The following is a 21,191-nucleotide window of genomic DNA, read 5'->3' as shown; positions in this document are numbered from 1 at the left end:
TCTTGAGGCAGAAGATACATTACACTCAGTAATGGAGCAGAACAACAACAATGTAGAAGATTTCTCCTTGAATGTCTTTTCTGTCACTCCTTATCAGCCAAACAGATCCGATGCCCTGGTGTCAGATGGGGATAAAGCTGGTGCCACGTTGCTCTTTTCAGGTGTGTTTTTGGGACTGGTGGGGATCACTTTCACTGTGATGGGATGGATAAAATACGACGGCATTACTCACCTGGAGTGGACTCAGTTACTAGGGCCTATTCTGCTGTCTGTTGGAGTAACTTTTATTCTGATTGCTGTTTGTAAATTTAACATGCTTACATGCAAGCCCTGTAAAGAAAGAGAGGAAAATACATCAGACCTTGACCAGACCACCAGCGGACAGTCCTTTGTCTTCACCGGCATTAACCAGCCTATAACTTTTCACGGTGCCACGGTGGTACAGTACATCCCTCCGCCATACCCACCCCAGGAAGGCATTGCTGTGAGTCCTGGCTACCTTCACCCGGTACTCAGCTGCTGCGGTGCTGCTTCCTCCAGCACCTCACCGATTCCCACTCCGGGCTCCTCTCACTTCTGCCCTGCCTACCCCCTGGATAATCCAGCTTTTACTGGAGATGAGAACTACACTACTTATCCTGCAGAGAATACCAGGTATCAGAGGTACATCTTCTGAAATGCCTTAGTGTGTTTGGACAGAGGCTTCTGAGTATTTTAAGTGCTTTGTATGGTTTCAAAGGAAACAAAAGCTAGTCCAGGGTGTTACCCTTCTTCAGACATATTTTTTGTCTTTGTTAGGAGTATTTCTTGAGTGAAGGCTATGGAGTCATAATTTTTCTGGAAAGCATTTTTATCCAAATTAAATTAATTTACGAATCCCTTTCAATATTCAATCTACTAAATCTCATGTTATTTTTTAAGATATTAGCATATATGCTCCTGCCTGGGTGGGGTGAGGGGTGGTGGTGTATGCTTATATTACTACCTTTAGGCTGTTGACCAGAAGGTTATCATATGTACAGCCCACAGGCTTCCACTCAAACACAATCACAACACACGAGTCAGCGCACAAACAGCATTTTTACAACAATGCAAGAATCAGTTTGGTACCAGATGCTTTACCTCCTGATTATGCCTGGTCACAACACACTGCTTTTGCACTGTAGCAACCTTCCAGCCCTTAATTTTTTCCTGGTTTTGGGGCATAAGTAAGATCACTGCTATTACAGAGCAGTACGAAACTGCTTTAATCAAAATAATTTTCTATAGTTCTTTCCTCTAAGGAAAAATATTCTAATTATAGAAATTAGCATTATATCCTTCTTAGAACACGTCACTTTTAGTTCATTTATGAAAGTCTGTTTGAAAAACTGCTGACTGACCCATTGTCTTCAGCAACATGTGTGACAGGCATAGGCAGCACGAAAACAAAGGTCACCTCCTGACACTTCTATACCTCATGAAAAGAACACAGCAAATGGTTGAATCACAGTAAAACTTCATCTTGTAGCATTTCTGAAGAAGTCGGGAAGTGCTTTGCTCAGATAAGGCTGACAGAATGCAGCACTGAGGTTACTTGCATGTTTTGTGTTTGCTAAATTCTTCTTGTGCCCACTCACCTTCCTATTTTCAGGTCAGATGACAGTTCTGATGAACCAGAACTGCTGGAAGTCTATGCCTGTGATGACTTGTCACCTCCACGTTATGAGGAACTATACCCACTGTCTTCATAAAATAACCACAGACAACAGATGACAATTATAAGAGACACCAGCTTTTTAATCCCAAGAATCTTTTTCTTTAAACACTTGCGTGATAAGTGAATGTGAGCAAGGTCTTGTTACTGATACACAGTTTAGTATCACTGAAGATATTTAACCAATCCCTTATTTTTCTGCCTCAAAATTCATTGGCCTTTTGCTATGCAGTTTAATAGCAGAGCTATTAATTATTTGATGCCAAAACTACTAATACCAAAGCTATAAACTCAAGGATCTAAACCCATATTAGAGTTGCCAAAAAAGAAGCCAAATTTTCAGACTTGCTGAAACCAGTGTGAACTGTGAATGCACAAGATGCTTGTGGAAGGTCGTGATTGCTGCTGGACATTCGGCATTATTAGAAAGCACTTGATGTATTCTTGATGTATTTTCCCTCTTGATTGCTTGGAAAACTTCAGAAGTGTTCAAGTGTCTGATCCATGAAAATGCCTGTGATATTTTAATTCTTTCTGATTCCTTAGACTAGCACATTTATTAGCAACTCCAGTCAACAGATCAGACTTCTTCTGCTTTGTTCACCTGTACCACATGGTCCTGTGGGCATTTTTGGAGTGCCCTGCTTGAACCAGAGCATCCCAAAGCAGAGAAAATACAAATAGTGACCACTGCCCAGTTTTACAGAGACCTCTGAGAGATCCTGTTTGCATCAAATTCAGTTCCCTTCCCCCCCTGATGGGATGTAAAACACCGTCTTCCACCAGGAGTCCTAACAACTACTAGGTTAATGTCCCTGAAGAAAATGGAACCTTTCTGGAATGTCGACAGAGGCATGTGATCCTACCAGTTTTAAAGGCTTCGACAATCACAGCTTTTCCCTGCTGCACCCTCACTCTATGGGAGACCTGTGGTGGAACCCCTCCTGAGGTCCCTTCTTGGTTGAATGTGGGTCCTAGGCACACAACTTGGGCATTAGGTTCCTCCAGAGTATCCAGACAACTATGGGTTGCAGTGAACTTTCTTGTTCAGTTTCAACTTTCAAGATCAGCATGATTCCAGATGTATCCACAACTGTATTTACAGCCATATCTAACAAAGGATGAGGTGCATAAGCTCCAAAATCTGGCAATCCAGGATGGAGGTCCCAGAAACCTTTACTCAGGTACTGCATAAACCCCAGAGCAATGAGAACGCCATGAATCTTTTCATTTTTGTTTTGTATTTGCACCTATGCTTCAAGTTCTGCTTTTGAGTGTGCCCAGAAACGCCCTGATGCCCTGACACAGCTGAAGAAGTCAATACCTGCCCATGCAAGATCCCATCAGTTTTGCCTATCATCTCCCTCGAAGGGCTCAAAGTAGAAGCTGTTCTCAGCCCACACCTGCTGGAGCAGGCACCATGCAAAATGATCTAGAGGGCCATGGTCACTGTCCAAAGTAACCAAGCAGTATGCTGATGGTGTGCCTGTGGGTCAGTCTCCTGGTCTGGAATAGCAGAGCTAAAAGCTGGTGTCCATTACGGAATGCATGAACTTTCTCTTACTTGCCAACACAGCTGTCTCAGCTCCTGCCAGTTGTCATCAATCTCATTGATCTCATTCCCGAGGGCTGGAGAAGCCTGGTGTCGAGCACAGGCAGGTGGTACAGGATATACCTGGCAGCTGGAAGTCACCGAGTGTCCATGCAGCCTCACTAGCAATCAGGACACATAGCTCTGGATGCAGACATGCATTCAGAACATTGTTCAGTTGCATAGAGCTGCAGATGCACACCAACCTCCTTGTCTTGTATACTTAGAGGGCACCAAGAAAGAAAGCATTTGCGGAGGGACACAAGACAACCATGGTGCTCCACAGTGATGGACATGACACTGACAGAGGTTGTATTTGGGACACAGCATTCAAACAGACTCAGAGGTGGGTTAGCAACTGCAGCAGCAGCTACTGGTCAGTGACTACAAGCTGTGTGCCAGGTTCTTCTCACTAAAGAAATATGTGGCATGCTGATTTTCAGCAGGAATGGCCTGATGTTAGCAGGTAGAGGTGTAGCTGGAGAAAGGCAAGCACTTTTTTGTTCAGCGTGATCTCTACGGGATTCAGTGCGAGAACAGAAGGTCTAAAAATAAATGCAGCTTTCTCTTATGGAAATCTCTTGCTCCTCTTCCAGAATTTAAACGGAGGTGAACTCATCCTCCCTTCACAGCAGGAAACTGGAAGGTCCCAAATCCCCAGTTAGTTCCACTTGGACAGATCCCTGCACTTAGCACATAGTTCTGCTCACACCAGCAAGCACTGCAGGAACACAGAGGTCAGGCTTGATGGATCCAATTGCAGGACCAGGGTCAAAATTTCTACCCAGTCACCCTCCCCCACAAGAAGAAAATTCCTTTGGTTAGAAACCAAGAAACCACAGACTTTTGCTGCTTCTCATCCCACCACTGCTGCCCCCCCTCCCTCCACCCCCCCACCCCCCCCAATACATGGCGTAAGCATGTTTTATGGGGTAATAATAGCTTTATTTTTATGACATCAAATCATACTGTCAGACTAAATATGAGAAATCCAGAAAGTTGCACTGTGAATTCCATACTGGTTTTAAAGTTTACTTCTGTAGACATTAAATTTGTTGAAAGAGCCCTGGGTTTCTTTTTAGAGTAAAGGCTGTATAAATAAAGTTAAATAACTCTATTAAAATTATCTTGACCTGTCAGATGAATTCTGCCTGAATTCTATAGAAGTTTTTTCACGTTGCACAGGTATCTTGAGAAGCTCCAGTCTGATGACATTTCCTTGATATACTGATTGCTGATTATTGTTTTTAAGAGTACAGCAATAGGCTATGAAGGTTTTTTCTTCCTCCTCTTCCTTCCACCTTCTTCCATCCTTTTTTCTATTTTAACAAATCTTTTATCATTAGGGGTTTTTTTTGCTTTTGTTACTGGATGTTCAGTGATTTAACCATCGCATTAATTCACGTCTCAGCTTTATGACCTCTTTCTGCCCTATGATGAGTGAAAGAACAAACCTATTTGGCCAGACCTTCAACCAAGGTGAACTGGCAGAGCTCTGCTAGATTATACTGATTTAACACCTTAGAGCACCTGGAAGATTTCTTTGAGATTTTGCTCAGTCCACTTTTCGTTGAAACTACTGCTCTTTAAACAAAATTACCTTCTCCCACATTGCCTGCAATGCTACTGCAGACCCGCAGAATGATGCTTTATTATAGTTAGATGCATCCAGACTTCTAGCCTTGGTGGCAGGCTGTTGTGTGCAAGTATTCAACTATGTAACAGTGAATGAGTTACTGGGATTTTTTCTAATATGATTCCATTGGTAAGATTTTGACCATAAGATGGTTAACATATGAAGTTGGTGGAGACGTGTCTATTGATATGAAGCTGAGCACAACCTGTTCGTAGCAGTAAAAATTCTGCACAGAGGTGCTCTAAGATTGAGGAGTTATTTAGAAACACTAAATGCCACATGCCAAATGCAGCTGCAGGATGCGAATTGCTTCTCAGATAAAATCTAAATCTGAAGTCTGTTTTTTAACCTCGGTGCTGCCAAATCTGTGAGGAAGTACAGGACCGTACGAGCCAGTGCTCTAGTGTGCAGCATCTTCTCACGAAAGCTCGATTCCACCAGAGGTACCAGTTTCTGCCACTGGTGCTCCTGTGCCAGGTCCTGCACACATACTCGAGCGGAACGCCTGTACGAGTGGGTGTTCAAAAACAGTAGTGGTGAAACTCTTCAAAGCGTTATTTTTAAACTGAACCGGGATTTAGAAAATTGAGGTCTCGGGGAAAAAATAAACCCGTAAGTAGGGCTTGTTCTTTTCCAGAGAGCCCTGTTTGCACACAGGGCAGCCTTCTGCGCGGGGCCCCGCGGGATGCTCGGGGGCTCTGCGCCGCGCCCTGAATCCTCCCGGGGCCGGCCGCCCCCGGCCCGCGGGCTCACCCCGCCAGCGCCCGCAGCGCTCGCCCGGCCCCGGCCCGGCCCCCCACGTCCTGCCGCCCGCCGCCGCCAGGGGGCGCCGCGGTGGCCCGGAGCCACCCCGTGGGGCCGGGCCGGGCCGGGGGCGGGGGCAGGGGCCGGGCCGGGGCGGAGCCGCTCCGGGCGCGCCCCGTCCCGCGGAGCTGCTGTGCCGCCGGCGGCAGCCGCAGCGCGGCGCGGCATCCCGCAGGCGCCGCTGGGCCCCCGTCCGCTCGGCCGTGTGGCGGTGGCGTGTCCCCGCTGGCCCGGCAGGTGGCAAGGCTGCGGAGCCGGTACGCGGTAACGTGCTGCCTCGTTGTGCGCCACCTGGTTTTGAGCTGGGAGCGCTGAGGCTTTTCTCCCTTACGACGGATAGTAAAGATGCCATTAAAAAGCAGGCTGAGCTCCCGCACCGCTGGGAGCTGCCTTAAGGGGAAAAAAAACCTGTGGTGAAAGATCCAGCGAAACCACTGAAGAACCGAGTATCCCCACCCTCACAGGAGAGACGGACATCTGGAGGGACTTCAGCCTGGGGAGAGCTGCTGCACAGTGCACTCACATGCACCTTCCTCCCCCTCCTCCTCATCATCCCTGTGACCTAATGGGACAGGCTTCTCTCTGCCTGAAGGAGCAGGGGGAGGTCCAGGGGTCATCTGAGAAGAACTAGGGCATGCTGTTTGTATACAGCGTGGAGAATAATCTGTGCCTGCTGCAAGTATCATTATTGGCTCCACTTTAGCTGTCAGAGCGAATAGACGTCAGCAGGACGTGCCGAACATTGCTGTTGCTGCCACATTCCCCAGTGTGCACCAGCGTGTCTGGCAGAGACGCGCACAGCACGGACAGGTGGGGTCCTCGCGGGCGGTGTCTGCATCAGCTGAGCAGCACTGCTCAGCGGGAGCGGGTCTGCAAAGTGAAACAGCAGGTGCGGGGAGCCCAGAGCCCGTGCTGGGGGGTGGGGTGGGGTGGGGGGGGGGTGCAGGTGCAGGGCTGTGTGTCCGACTGTGGACTGAACGCCGATTAACACTTGGCATACACAAGTTGCTCTCCTAGGGTGTATTTTCTGTTGCTCGGCTCATGCTTGTGATGCGATGCGAAGCCTCGCAGGGCAAGTGAGGACTGTGGGGAGAGCCTCTTCCAAGGTGCCTGATCCAGAAACACTCGTTGCCCTACAGGCGTAGGGTGACTTGCAGCAGCTGCCAGGGTTGCATATGTGGAAGCATACCCTTGTGGACCTACGTGAGAGGCTTGCCTCCGCATCCTGACACCAGCGAGCCCATGGCAGAGCCTCTCCCGGTACTGATGGAGGTGACTTTGAGAGGTGTCAGGGCGGTGTCGACACCTCCAAAGTTACATTGTGTCTAATTTAGAGACATAGCAGGCCTATGTCTTCCTGAATAACATTTGCAGAGCGATGGTGTTTTTCCATAGGGAACAGCCAAAAATGGCTTTCTAGTTCATGTGATCGGTCAGAAAATGCCCTCCTGAACTTCACCCCGTATGTCATAACAGCACAGGGTCAAGGAGAAATCAGTAATGCCATGTTTGCTTGTATCTGTGCCATGTGTGGCAACTCTAATGAACAATTGATTGCAGCTACACACGCTATTTAGCAAACACGATGGGGCATGCTGTAGCAGGGGAGCTGCTGTACATCTTCTATAAAATCCTGGGATGGCATTATTGCTCTCCTGCTTGGGTTATATTGTGTCAGATTTTTTAAAAAGATAGTGGATGGTTTTTGTTTATTTCTGAGGGTGAATCATCACACTATATGTAAGATGCTGTGCTTGCTACTTAGTGAACAGGGCATGCTATTTAACAGCCCTGGGTATATGGCCTGGTATTTTCATGTTTTGTGTAGCTGCAGCTTCCTCTTTACTTATGGTTCAGTGAGTACTGTCAAGAGCTTAGCTTTAAGGTAAAGGTTCAGGCTTTGTCAGCCTGAAGACATACTTAAGAAAATACTGAACATTATGCAGTCTGAGTAGGTGACTGCCAAAAAAGAAATAGGCATGCATTTTAAACTTGTAACCATGAAACTGGTGGTAGCTTCCATGCTTGAGGTACCTTTATTGTTTTTCTGCTGCTTTGCAGCCCAGACCCAGCCAGCAACAGGCCACGCCAGCATTCAAGGCATCATTGGCTTGTCACAGCCTTGTGTTCCCAGGCACCTGCCACACATGACTCTGGTCGGCTCAGACAGTGCTGCCTCACAGGGAGGCCTGGCAAAAGCTGGCAGCTTGAGAAAGCTGCAGTTTGCACCTCTTTGCTGCTTTTGTCACCTGTGGTCACTTCTTTTTCACCATTTAGCATGCCCCCTTTGTCATTTATGTAGAGCAGGAGAGCAGATACTATAGTGCATGCATTATGATAATTGTTTCATTATCTTTTTCAAAAGCCACATTATTTAGATAATCAGTTGGCTTCACACAGCTTATGCCACCTTAAGAGAGGGAGGAAAACTAACTAATAAGACTTCGGCAGAAATTAATCTCTTCAGAACTGTAGATGTGCAACAGGATTTTTGCCAAAAAGCAACAGTTCCCTGGAAAATCTTCTGTGGAAAGGGACAGAAAAAGATGGATTATTGTAAACAGTGAAGTCAAATTGGTACATACATAATTCATTGGTACTGTGGTTTTACTAAATCCTGATAAAATAGTAAGGGAAAATAAATATTATTTTAACCATATTTGCCCAAATAAGGCTTATATATTCACTTCCCCTGATTTTGTCCTTAAAATCAGAGGTACCTGAGTGTTTCATGATGTGCCAATGCTCTGCATTGTTACAGCCTTCTATGTCTTTTTGGTCCTTTGCAGACACATATGTGCTTTCTCCTCCTGCCTTCCAAGCTGGCTGGACAGGAACCGATCAGGACACCCATAGGCAGCACTGTGCTGCCACAGGGGCACAGAGCACCTTTGCATCAGGATTGGGTTTTGACCAGATGCCTTTTTTCACAGAATAAGCCCAGTTGTGCCTGCAAAAGCTGTGCAGATACACACATGCTTCGTCTTTACGAATTGATCACATCATGTATGGACTTTATTCTTGTGTTTTAAGATCCTTGAATGTGGCCTTTATTTGTATCTATCAAATCTTGTGAGGCACAGAATTCTTGATAGAGTGAGTAAAGACAGTAGTATGAAAAGTCTAATGCTTCTTGTGTGTTTATGGTTTTTTTCAGCCTGTTAAAACCTGGATAGGCTTGGAAAGAACAGGAAAGAACATAGAGAAGAAGCTGTGGCACGAATCACATCTGCAAATCCTTCCCTTAACTGTAGTGACACAAAATTCTACCCAGCTTCAAGAAAGCCACAGGGCAAAGGCATAAATGCCCAGAAAAGTGGAAAGATAGAAAGATGGAGAATTGCAGGAATGCCTGTGGAGGATGGCTTCTATTCTTATACTTCTATAATGAAAAGGAAAGGCAAGAAAAATAGAGCAAGCATAACAAATCAGTAATAGAGAGAGAAAAATATAGGGAGCTCTTCACCCCACCAAATCATGCAAGTGAACACTTTCCTAAGCAATGTTTCAGTTAAAAATAATTTCTTAACTCTTCCAACAAAAAACATTTGAGATTCTCTCCTAGAGCTGCATTTCTGAATAAATTCCATTATATTCAAAAAAGCTGCAAGATAGATGTGCAAAGCACAAAAATATGCAAACAAAGATACACATGAATGCCAGTACCCACACTCAAAGAGCAGAATAACTTGCTTAAAATCACTGACTGTAGGGATGTGTCAGTGGGAACGGGACTAATGCAGCAATTGATGAGAGACTGCATCACTGGGAGCATCAAAGTGGAAAAGATTTGCACAGCTCCTGCTGTGGTAGGCAACTGCACAAGCCCCTTCATAAATTGTTTAAGCTCCATGTTAAAATTAGGATTTGGATTTTTCCTAGCTTTTAATGGAAGGTAGGAAAAAGTCAAGAAGAAAGAATAAGATCCAACATGGTAGAAAAATAAAAACCAGGTAATAGCTAAGGGGGAAAAAATCAACTCCTTTTACACATTATGCTACCTGTTTTAAATGCTTCTACTTTCTTAGCCCATGCTCTGTGTGTTGCACTTAACATTGATGGTTCATCAAAATCAAGCAACAAATGTGTTAATCTTTAATGTTTTCTTAGCCGTACAGACCAGGAGGTGGTGACCCATAGGGTAGCATTACTAAGCTATTTCAGTTTTACGTTACATGTTCAAGTATTTTATGTTACCTTCCTGTTATTTTCATAAAAAGCAAGCTTTCCTCCATCTGTTTAGTAAAAAAAAAAAAAAAAAAAAAAAAAAAATCCAAATGAGCTGCAAAACTATGACCCTACTTCCAAACAAATAATGAAACCTTAATGTGAATAAACATGCCTGCCTAATCAAAGCTGGGCTTGTGATCTAACTGGATAATAATTCACTTGTAATATCATCAGCACAGAATGAGTATCAGCCTAAGTATTGTTGGTGCAGGTGTAACTTAATGAATTCAGGCTCATTTTGTCTGGCATTTAGTTGCTTATATTGGTGTTGGGAACAGTTAGTCCTTCAATTTTTTGTAACAAGCAACACCATTAAACTGCCACAGAGCAATGTAAATCAGAGATTTTTCTTAGACCCCATAAAACAACCTACAAAAATGTTGTTATTGCCAGATTAATCACGTGCTTTTATACATCCAGCAAACAGAACTGACTATAACTATTTTCATTTGGCTATTATTTTTTGCTATTATTTCAACAGCATATGGAAATACAAAAGAAAGAGTATAGTCTGAACAACTTGCTGTCAAAGGCGTAGAGATAACAGAATCCCAAACGCAGAACAAGATCCCTGCTTGTATGCTTCTCTGCTGCACTGGGACACATATTTTAGTCAAGCTACATGCACGGTACAAGTAATGAGGACAGAAAACTGTGTGATTGCAGAGTCGAGTCACGTACCCATTTAGAGCATCTTGGGGTGCATGAGTGTATGTACTTTGTTTTGATTTGCACATGCGGGCATGACTAAAATACATATATCTTGATTTAACCTGTTAACACATAGCTGTATTAAGTCACTGAAGGGTGAAAAACAAGAATGGAAATACTAAGGAAAAAGCATCCACTGGTATTTTTCAGAAGTTGATGTTATTGTTCATTGTTTATGAGTGCATAAATCATTTTCATACATTTCAATAGGAACTATGATACATTGTATAATAAAAATATTTCAGAATTTGTATCTTGCAGGTATATTTTCCATCCTCCATTTACTACAGAGTCATCTAATCCTGATTTGATGCCCCTCAACAGCAGAATTTTAAGTTACTGATCTCTCTTGCCTCTCACCAGTTTGACTAACTTTGCCTGACCTGCCACAGAGGACTGAAGGAAATCTGTCCGTTTCAAAAGTGGAACATTACACGCTGCCTTTCATGTTTCATACATGAATATGTTTTTCAGTCCTCTGTGAAAGCTTCTAAGATGCACATTACCTGCAATAGTGGAATAAATTCAGCTGTGCTTCCCTAGGTGCAACCATTTAAAATAAAGTCCCTTGTCCCCAGTTATGCCAGATTGGCCCAATAGATCTGAAAAATAATTATCTTCATAGCGGATACTTGTTACCGTTTACCAACCAGCTATAGGAGCTGAAGAATATGATGAACTCTTCAAACCAGTTTTAATCAAACAGCTGCCAGAAAATGGCCAAAACAGAAAACTTTGCTGCTTTTATAAACAATTCATAATCAATGCATGAATAAACAGTGTATTTGAATTTTCACCAGCACAACTGTTTCCCCCAGCAAAAAGTTAACAGCTGGAGTACATGTTCCTTTAGAAAGTGCACTTTGTTATATAGAAATAATCTTAGCAGTTAATGTCTGGCAAAGCTTCAAACTCGGAATTACATTATGTTGGTAATTTTAACTTTATCATCTTAAATTGATCCAGTTTGGATGTATGAACACAAGCGAAGTAGAACAGCCCTCAAAGAGCTGCCTTTAAGCAGGCTTTATTCTATCCCATGAAGCTTTGTAATTCCTTCTGTTATTATTAATAGCTGTTAAGTGCTGACAGCATGCTTGGCACTGAATGAAACGCAGGAGCAGACATGGTTCTTGTTAAGGGTGGCTCTCGGGAGGCCATTTACTGTGTGTAACAACAACAACAACTTTATTGGAGCAGTAACCCACTGACACAGCTGCAGCTCGTGTATCAGGAGGTGTCGCTGTTTAGACAAAATAGTGATGTGCACATTTGATGTATGCAGATATGAATATGCAGAATTTTGTCACAGCTAACAAGGCTACCAGCTGAGTAGCCAAGACTTTCTGAGGTAGCCTTTGGCCCAGAGTGCCATTTTTGCAGGGGGTTCTCCCTCAGCAGTGGGAGTACAGACCGCTGGAACACACTAAGAGCTTAGGAGCATCACAGGTGCTGCATGCACTGGGGTGGAAGGAGGGTCTCAAAGGGCAAACGTCTGCTGCTAGGGGTTATGGAAGGTGCAGCCACTGGATTAAAGGAAATGGCAGAAAAGGACAGGCAAGAATTTCAAGCAGAAGAGCCTTGAAGCTGTCTTATGTGGATGGCGTCCTTTAGAACCAGGAGCTATGGAAGCTTTGGAAAAAGGATTTAAAGGGACTGAGTCGGTAGTGTAGGAGGCAGCTGCAAACCTTGAACCCAAGACACCTGGAGGGAGCCAGGCTGGTGCTCCAGATTGGAAGACAGGGTGTCTGCTCCTCTGCTGCAGGGAAGGCTGGCAGGCCCACTGGACACCATCTGTCAACAGTCACTGGTAACCTGCAGGGATGATGCCAAATTTCTAACCTCCAAGGTCCTATCAGGTGTTATTGGTCAGTTTTAGCCTAGCCAATATCAGACCTCTGCTGCATTATCACTTGTGGAGGGTAGAAGAGAGAGAGGAGAGGCAGTGGCACCAAAACTCTGCCAAAAACTTCACGCTTTAACATGTATGTGAGTTGAGAGCTTTTTAGGGAATAATTACCCTCCAGCTCCTGATCAGGCATCTGTGTGGTGTCCAAAGCAGAAGAAAATGTGACTGGCTCCCACACACAGTGAGACGGGTGCTGACACCCACCAGTGGGTCCGACCTGACACATAAATGCCACAAAGGCAAGGATGGCCATCCTCTGCTGTCTTGTCCTTTGGATCTGCTCTAAGACTTCATCGCTGTGTCCGAGAACAGCTCTTGATACTGCAGGTGGAGTCATGTTTGCTTCTGCTTCGCCAGGGATCTACTCTGCTACTCCAGCCACAACCAGCCTTAGGTTAAGCACGTCTTGCTGTGGGCTTCTGACTTGGAAGATGCTGCACCGTATGGGAAGTAAGTTACCCCTGGGTGTACAGATGCTGGCTGGTGACAACGGCAGGAGAAAATAGGTCCAAACAGGTTAAAAAGTTCTCTTGAAACTGTTCATTTTAGTTTCTTTGTAATTGCCTGGCTGGCTTGTTTCCTGCTGCACAAAACCTTCCCTCCCCCTTCAACATCACCTACTCTCGAGCAAATTCTAACAAGCCTCGCCCCCTTTTTGCTGTCTGTCTTCTAACACTAATTTTAGATGCATCTGCTTTTTGAGTACCTTTGCCTAAAAGCAACCCAATTGTCAGAAAATGCCTAATAACACTCTGAAAAACACAATAGCTTTAAGGTGTTACAGCTGGGTACTCAAAAAATGATTAATTCAGAAGTCATTAGTCACCTGTGACCATTTAGGCTATAAAATATATGAATGAAATGGATTTTTTAACTTCCTAGGGAACAGCCTTGCTTTCCGTACTCCAGTATGCAGTGTTCCCAATGTTGTTAATCTCTGCGTTTGTGTAAACCATTGATTCTGTCTGGTGTATTAACACTTGAGTTTTTAAAGGCTGTTCTCTGCACAGTGTCTAGAAGAGTTACACCCATTTGCTCATGATATATTCATAAAAGGACCATTGGAGGGGGTGGTATGGGAGGGGGGAAAGGTCTGCAGGAACTGTATAGTGACTGTGCAGAATGAGCTAATTTCCCTATCACTCCTCTGCTGGGAACATGCTCTCATACCTCACACAAGAGTAAAGTTGTGACAGCATTATTTGCAGACGGGCAGTATGAGGTTGATGTTTCCCAGTGCACCAAAGGGATCTGAGATCATAAACACCCTGCCCAGATTGCTGGGATCTACTGCGCTGCTGTGCCTGCAATACAAGAGGCAGAAGTCCCAGCGAGGCTAGAGCTAGTCACCTTGGGTAGTGGCAATCATGTAGCAGAGGCAGCATGGAAGGATGAACAAGCTGTTTGAAAAGCTGAGTAAATATTCAAAGAGTTCACCCATGATGCTACAGCTGGACTAAGGGTGTCAAAGTTGTTTTTCAGCTGCGCTACATCATGTTGCAGTGGCTGTAGAGCAGACCTCCTCCCCAACTCCTTGCACCACTATGGTGCTGATATAATGTTAGTCTAAGGAAAAGATAAAAGATACAACATGCCAGCCAGTCCAGAAGTGGCTCATTTTCTACAAGACTTTAATTGTGACAACAGAAATAATGTATCTGTTACAAGATAGCAAATAGAAAGGACTTCACTGAAATTACTGTTGTCTGTGTGGAAATTGGTATTTATATATCCCTGGTTTCTCCCATCTCCCCATCTCTCAAAGAAAAATCTAAATTAAAAGATTGAGCAATAGAGAAGATGTCTCACTCACACTACTATTTACTACTGCTTGATTCATTTCACTTCGTAGTTTTTCTTTAAGCCCAAGGTCATTCCCAGTCTCCCTCCTCAACAACACACCCACTTCACATGTCTCCTATCACTGCTCCTTGTTTCCTTCTGCACTGAGGACAGAGTATGCTTGATTTAATTAGTTTTTAAACATTAACTCCTCCATCACCACCCGAAGAAAAGCAACCTTGTTCCTCTACCATAGAAGTACCCTCTTTGTTTTGCTGTTGTGTTAGTAAATTAGTTAGCCTTTTGTTTCCCCAGTGTCATTGCAGATAAGATGGTCATAAAGGCATTGCCAAGCAAGCTTTAAGAAAAATTAAACATAGAGTTGCAAAGCGTTGTAATTAAGGCACAAAATAGGCCTGGCAATCCTCATGGTAATTAATATGTCATCTTCTTCCTATCTCTTAAACCAAATAATCTGCAAACCACCACTATATTGGAGCATTATATCTGCTATAACTTATGTCAGCTTGGATCATGCATCCCCCTTTTTCTTAAACAATGTTTGGCAGACAACTGAGTGTGGAAACTAGACTGTTTTACATTAGTCAGCAGTACATTTAAATCATTCTTACCAAATGATTTACTGTAGATTACAAATTCTTATATGGCATTTTAAGTTAGTTATTAGGCAAAGTAATACATCACCAAAATGATGGGGTGCATATATATTTTCCTTCAACATTTCTAAATTTCTCTTTGGTTTGGAAGACCTCCCTACTCCTATTTTCCCTAGTTGAAGAAAAAAAAAAATGTTTTTAAGAAAAAAGGGTAGAAGACCCCAACATTTCTGCCTGTTTTCTCCAACTATTGCTTGTCAAGAGGATTTTTCTTCCTGTGGCAAAGTCAGGTCATGAGGAGACACTGTTAAGTTGGTTAGTGCTCTCCAGATAGATATTAGCAGGTGTCAGTATTGCACAGCATTTCCATACCTTACTGTGTCCCAACAACAGGAGGAAAAGCTTGAAGGAAAAGGTTTAAGACTTTATATCAAACTGGAAAGGCAAACTGTTGTGGCAGAATACGTAAAGTGGAGTATCTCACAGGGAAAAAGAAACAACTGTACTCATTCTCTATGCACAGACATCTCTGCAGACTTCTGAAAATTGTAGGTGCTGTATGACAGTGTAAAAAAAAGGATTTGCTGACTTTGTCTAGCAAGTGGACTTTGAAACCCAAATGAAAGAAAGGTAGAGCACACTAATAAAGCATGGGCTGTTGCACCAGATGCTCACAGGTAACTGGAATCCTTAAAAAGAAACACTGACATAAAATAAATTATATGGTTGGGGTTTTTTTGCTGTGGCCCAGGGTCCTGCAAGCACTAAAAGACAGCAAGCAACTTTGCATTTACAACATAAATGAAATAAGCTGTACTATTATCTGCTTCAGAGGCAATAAAAACAAAGGAAGCTGTTCATCAGAGCAAAGTTACCTGTGTGTAACTGTGTAAATCAGGACCTATGGCCCTAACTCTGTAGCCTGTTGCATGCAAACACTGGCACAGTTGGTTTCACCGGGTCTGTGTGTGGCTGCAAGGATCCATTCATGTGAGCTTTGTGCCTGGCACAGCCAAAATAGACAAGACCTGCATTGCATGCTCATTTTGGCACCAATCAAGTCTTTATCTGCAGTTTCAGATGGCTGACAAATAACAGATGGGATTACTACAACATTTATTTCATTTATTAATGTTGTAAGGTCTTACTCAAAGCATATAGCAAATAAAAAAAGTAAGTGCCCAAAACAAAGGAGTGATCTAATATCCATTATTAACTGCTGCTTGAACTTCCCTATCCCCTCCTCAGGTTTCCAGCACATTCTGTAAGAGATCAGACTCTGTACACTCCTCAGAGAAGTCTACCCCAGATGATACCAGAGGAGGTATGCGGTTCCCACCATCATGACTCTTCACTGGAAGCTTTCAAAGAAAGGCACCTCCCTCTCCCTGCACCAAAACCAGAGATGTTAGGTCTTCTTCCTCAGCCAGTGCCAACACTCTAGACATGAGATGAGGACAGGGGCATTTACTGGGACAAGATTTCAGATTATCAGACAAAGCCTATGTTTTATGTTTGCCCTAGGACAAAATTGAAAATCATTGCCAATTATTAATCATAGGCACAGTGTTGTCTGATGAAGAAGTAGGTTGAAATGGATGATGTTCAGAAGGAGTGTCCAAAAAAAAGCGTTCAAGAGAAATCTGATCGTGAAGTGAACAAGGCACAGGTAACTATAGCAATGTGAGCCTACCTGGAAAAAAAACCCTACAGATTCTCACCCCATCAAATCATGAGACTGCAATACAATAAGGAATTAAACTAGGGGTGATACCAGTCAGTCTGGACTGAAACCCTGAATTCAGTCTAAAGTGCTCAGGTTTCCTCTACAGTGCATATACACCTAAGAAGAGGGCCCAAGCAGTTACGAGTCGGAGCACGGAGCTGTACAGAATGGGCTAATGAAGAATGCTAGGAAAAGGGGAGCCTGTGAAATTGCATCTGACCTTGTGCAGTTTAAGCACCTGATGGGTATCTCTGTAGGAAGCTGTCTTCACCTGCATAAGTAATACAGCCCAGTACCCTCTTTGGATCCACACAGAGCATGGGGTTTATCTCAAGTGAAGGAAATGTTAGCACTGGATATACAGTTTTAAAAAAAAAAAAAAAAAAAAAAAAAGTGGATTACAGCATTTTGTCTGCAACTGGGAAGGATGGCTTCATTTCCTGTCTTAGCCCACTTGCTGGTGACTCACACTTGCTTCTGACCAACCCATAGAAGCATAGACATTTCTCATTCCTCTCGTAGCTGTATGGACTGAAGAATTTAGTGAAGAAACATGGCTCTGGCCTCATAACCAGCATCACCTGGAAGGCATGGGAGTTTTGGCTCTTTGAGTCCTCTTCTGAGGAATTAAAAATAAAAGCATTATATTAAAAATATTAGCAGACCAGGAAGCAGGTGCTAGAATGCCTGGAAACCAAGGATCCAGAGCTGTGCTCTATCACACCGAGTTTTGGATTAATTTCTGCAGTGCAGCTCAGCTTAAGAAGGGAAGTGGCTTAGATACTCTCATGACAAATGGGACACGGATTTCATCTAAGACTTTTCAGCCTCTGAGGCTGAGGGGGACGTTGAACCCAGGTGTCTCACTTCTGTTTCAGTGTTATATATACAATGAGCTCCATCCATTTAGTCTGTCTTTCAAGCTGGCAACTGGAAGCACATTTAATCCAAAATAAATTAGATCCAAAGTCAGATCTTTCCAGTGTCTCCTAGATGAGCTTAAAAGTCACCTGCTCAGACAGGTCACATAGGGAAGGTTAGGAAGAAAACCAGCAAAAATTTCAGGCTAAAATTGGACTCTTGGGATCCACATTGCACTCATCAGCCCCTGGGAAGGGAAGCGGGAAAGAGAAAGACTGTTTAGTAACCTTCAGCAAAATTGTATGATGGTGCCCATATAAAATGCAAGTCCTCCTACATGTCCAGTGAAGCCCAGTATTAACTGAGACACCCAGGTTTCCAGATTTGGAACAGACCTAAATAAGAGTGATGGTCTCAGGGTTCAGAGTAAAATGATTCAAGGTAGGGGGACTGTAAATGTGAATATCTGGAGAGTTATACAGCTGCCTAGCTGGGATTTTGTGGGACCCAGTGGCTATCCAGTCCTTTCTGAGCCCTTTCTAAATACCTATGTATTTCATTGTAGCCTACCCCAAAAGATCGCATAAACTGTCCAATGTTGCACAATAGTATAGTGGTGACAAGACAGCTCTAAGCCTTAGAACATACTGCTTCTGCTTTCAAAAAGGTGAAGTCTAGTACATAACAATTTTGTATGTACTACTCAGTGAGCTAGAAAAAAGACAATCTTAGCTGAACAGTCTCCTTATAAAGGCCCAAGACACAATCCGCATGGAATTTATTTTTTCTTCCAGCTAAGACAGCAGGATTGAGCCTTAAAGATTCTTTGTTAAACTGGTTAATAGATTATTGTCCAAAGTAAACATATTTCAGTAAGTGCAAGGCTGTTTTTTTCCTCCCTCTTTCCGTCTTTTGTTCAACTTCAACTCAGCTATTTATGATTCATTTCATGAGACACTAGGTTTTCTCTGAAGGCACTAAAAAGAGCCAGAGCTATCAAACAGTTTTAGTGACTACTGCCAACAAGGAACTGTTTTCCTCTATGCCATAAAGCAGGCACTGTCAATAGACTACAACCGGCAATAAACTATTAAAAAAGGAATTTATGATGGCTACTTATTATCCTCCTGAAATAATGTTGTTACAAGGCTGCCCTTTCCAGTCCTCCACCCGGATCACATGGCAGATGTCTAACAAAGGGAAAGGCCCAGATCCGCAAGGACTGGTTGCGAACGGCCGGGAATTGCCCTGCATTTTGTGGGCACACACCGCACAGGGGTTTCAAAGCAGCACGGCAATTGTCCCATGTTGGACTGGGATTGCTATACAGGAGTGTTTGATTTAAGGTGGGATCTTAATTAAATTATGTATAGAACATGTTGAATCGTTTTAATAGCTAAATATCAAATTATGTAGGAATGTCTATTATTGTTTAGCAAGAAATTGGTGAACCACAAAGACGAAATAAGAAACGGCAAAAACCTCAAGTGGAATCAGATCTGCCTCCTTTTTTAGACTTCAGAAAAAGTCCCAGTTCTAGTTCTTGTCCCTTCTTCTCCAACCCCATAACAGTCTTTCTTCTTTGCTGAAGTGTCTGCCTCTGTTAGGTTGACATTTGACTGTGATACAGATCTGCAATTGGCATAAATTGTGGCATACCGCTGGCATCAACAGAGCTATCATATCTTACTCCAATTAATGAACTGTTGCCTTCAATAAATATTTTAGAAAGAAGGGAAAAACAATACAGCTCAAGCTTCAGCGTCATTTGAGTTGTCTCCTTTTGATCTGGACCTTCATCCAGTGTGCCTCTTGAATTCCCAGTATGTCAGACTGGAGACACACAGGCTGCGGTCAAGGCTGAATGCACTGCCCGGGGGGATGTCTCCTAATAACGAGTGTCTTTCAGGAATGATGGAGAAGGCCCTAAAGGTGTGTAGGGGAAAGAGGGGGGTGGTTTGAAGACCTTAAGGGAGAAGGAGCTTTTGGGTCTAGAGGAGGGAAAGTTAGGCTAGGCTGAGAAAAAGAGCGAAAAATGAAGTGTGGAAGAATGGGAAGGGGATAGTCACTGAGTTTCAGTTTAAAACAAAAACAAAAACAAAAAACCCCAACAAAACACAATTGCAGCATCAAGGTTTCTTAATGTCCTGATCTATCACGGTGGTGTTATAGAGGGGGATCCTCCTCTCCTCCACATCGCTGCAAACAAAGAACGGTTGCCTGATACCCTGTTCCCCAGACAGTTCATCTCAGGGAAAGAACTATTTTTTTAATAGCATATATTAGCCTGAGAACAGAACACTTAGTCTCAGCAAGGGACAGCTCTGGAGTTTTTAAATTCAGTTCTGTTAATTTTATGAACTCCAAACAATGTACACCACAGAAGATCGGGAAAAGGCGTGCATAGAGACCTCAAGCAAAAATGAACCATTTTACTACGGAGAATTTTTTACAAATAGTGTCTCTGTGCTAAGAGCATTGATGAGCATGAGTTAAACTACTGCTGAGATTATAACATTGGGTTTGCAATGTGTTCAGTTATTATTTCTCAGCGAAGGACACAGTCTTGCCTGTGACTGTCTCTTGCTGGCTTCTTGACTTCACAGCTCAGCTGTGTCAAGACTACATCTCTACAGCAAGAGCAGCAACAATTAAAATGCCAAGACCATATGAGAAGCCATATATCCCGCAAAACCACTGGAACTAGGAGTTGTGCACTTCCATCTCAGAGTGCCTGTTTACATTATTGCTTTTCAGTAATAATAATAATAATAATAATAATAACAGAGTTATTGTTGGTTTTGTTATTGTTATTATCATTATTATTACAATGCAACCTTTTATTTCCACAGCACCTTCTGTCCCTGCGACATTCCCACGGCCCGCGAGCACCCACCCAGCGGGCCGGGGGCACGGGGGGGAGCCCAGCCTGCGGCCGGCCACACAGCAAAACCTCCCGTTCTCTGGGACGCCACTGAAATATGCTCGTTAATCATTATTTGACTCTTCCTGACAGTGTATGAACGGTCTGAAGTGAAACCATCACCTTTCATTTAGTCCAGAGAAGACCGCAGTAAAAAAAACCTAACCCTTTAAAATCTATCGTTTGGTAGTATTTTTTAAGCAAGGGGCTTCGACGGCAAGTAGAAAAGTGTTTAAGTGTGCACGAAGAGAAAGAATCGTTTAATTAAAAGCATGAAAGAGGACGAAAGACCACATTCGTTCTTGCTGTCGGGTAACGTATGCTTATCCTGTAATTGCCTGTAAATAGCCACTGCAAAAGCAGTTCAGATTAGTGGTTTTCAGAATGAGGGATGGAAATTCTGACGACTTTAGCTCTCGAAAGCTTGCTTACATGAACTTGTGTTGTACCCGGGAAGGGGGTGGGGTGGGGGTGGGGGTGGTGGGGTGGAGATAAAACCAAACCTATAGAAACGCTGGCTTGCAGGAATATTTTTCCAATTATCACCTTGGCAAGATACAGTTCGTACTTCCAAAGCCAAGCTCTCCCTCTCCAGCACGGGTTTTGCACTCTCCCAAATGTCCTCCACTTCCCTCCCTTCCTCCGTCTCCCGAGCCTCCCACGGGTTTGTACAAATCACTCACAAAAATGCCCCTGGGTGTCGTC

At 43.6% G+C, this 21,191-nt stretch overlaps 1 protein-coding gene across 1 annotated transcript; it reads left to right on the top strand.

The window, feature by feature from the left end:
* Positions 1-21: 21 nt before the first annotated feature.
* Positions 22-5,797, top strand: TMEM174 (transmembrane protein 174). The gene is made up of 2 exons (XM_080372260.1): positions 22-663; positions 1,634-5,797. Exons 1-2 carry the CDS (start codon positions 32-34, stop codon positions 1,731-1,733), a joined length of 732 nt encoding a protein of 243 aa, XP_080228386.1. The 5' UTR covers positions 22-31; the 3' UTR covers positions 1,734-5,797.
* The last annotated feature ends 15,394 nt before the right edge of the window (positions 5,798-21,191 follow it).

The sequence above is a fragment of the Falco punctatus genome (genome assembly GCF_963210335.1).
Source record: "Falco punctatus genome assembly, chromosome: Z".
Taxonomy (NCBI): Eukaryota; Metazoa; Chordata; class Aves; order Falconiformes; family Falconidae; genus Falco; species Falco punctatus.
The sequence above is the reverse complement of the archived record's forward strand: the minus strand, read 5'-3'. Positions and strand labels throughout refer to the sequence as shown.

What these genes read in the sequence shown, in the direction of transcription:
- TMEM174 (XM_080372260.1), top strand. Translation starts at nt 32, where the DNA reads ATGGAGCAGAACAACAACAATGTAGAAGATTTCTCCTTGAATGTCTTT. An exon ending in GAGAATACCAGGTATCAGAG is followed by an intron (nt 664 to 1,633) that starts GTACATCTTCTG and finishes TCCTATTTTCAG; the next exon opens with GTCAGATGACAGTTCTGATG.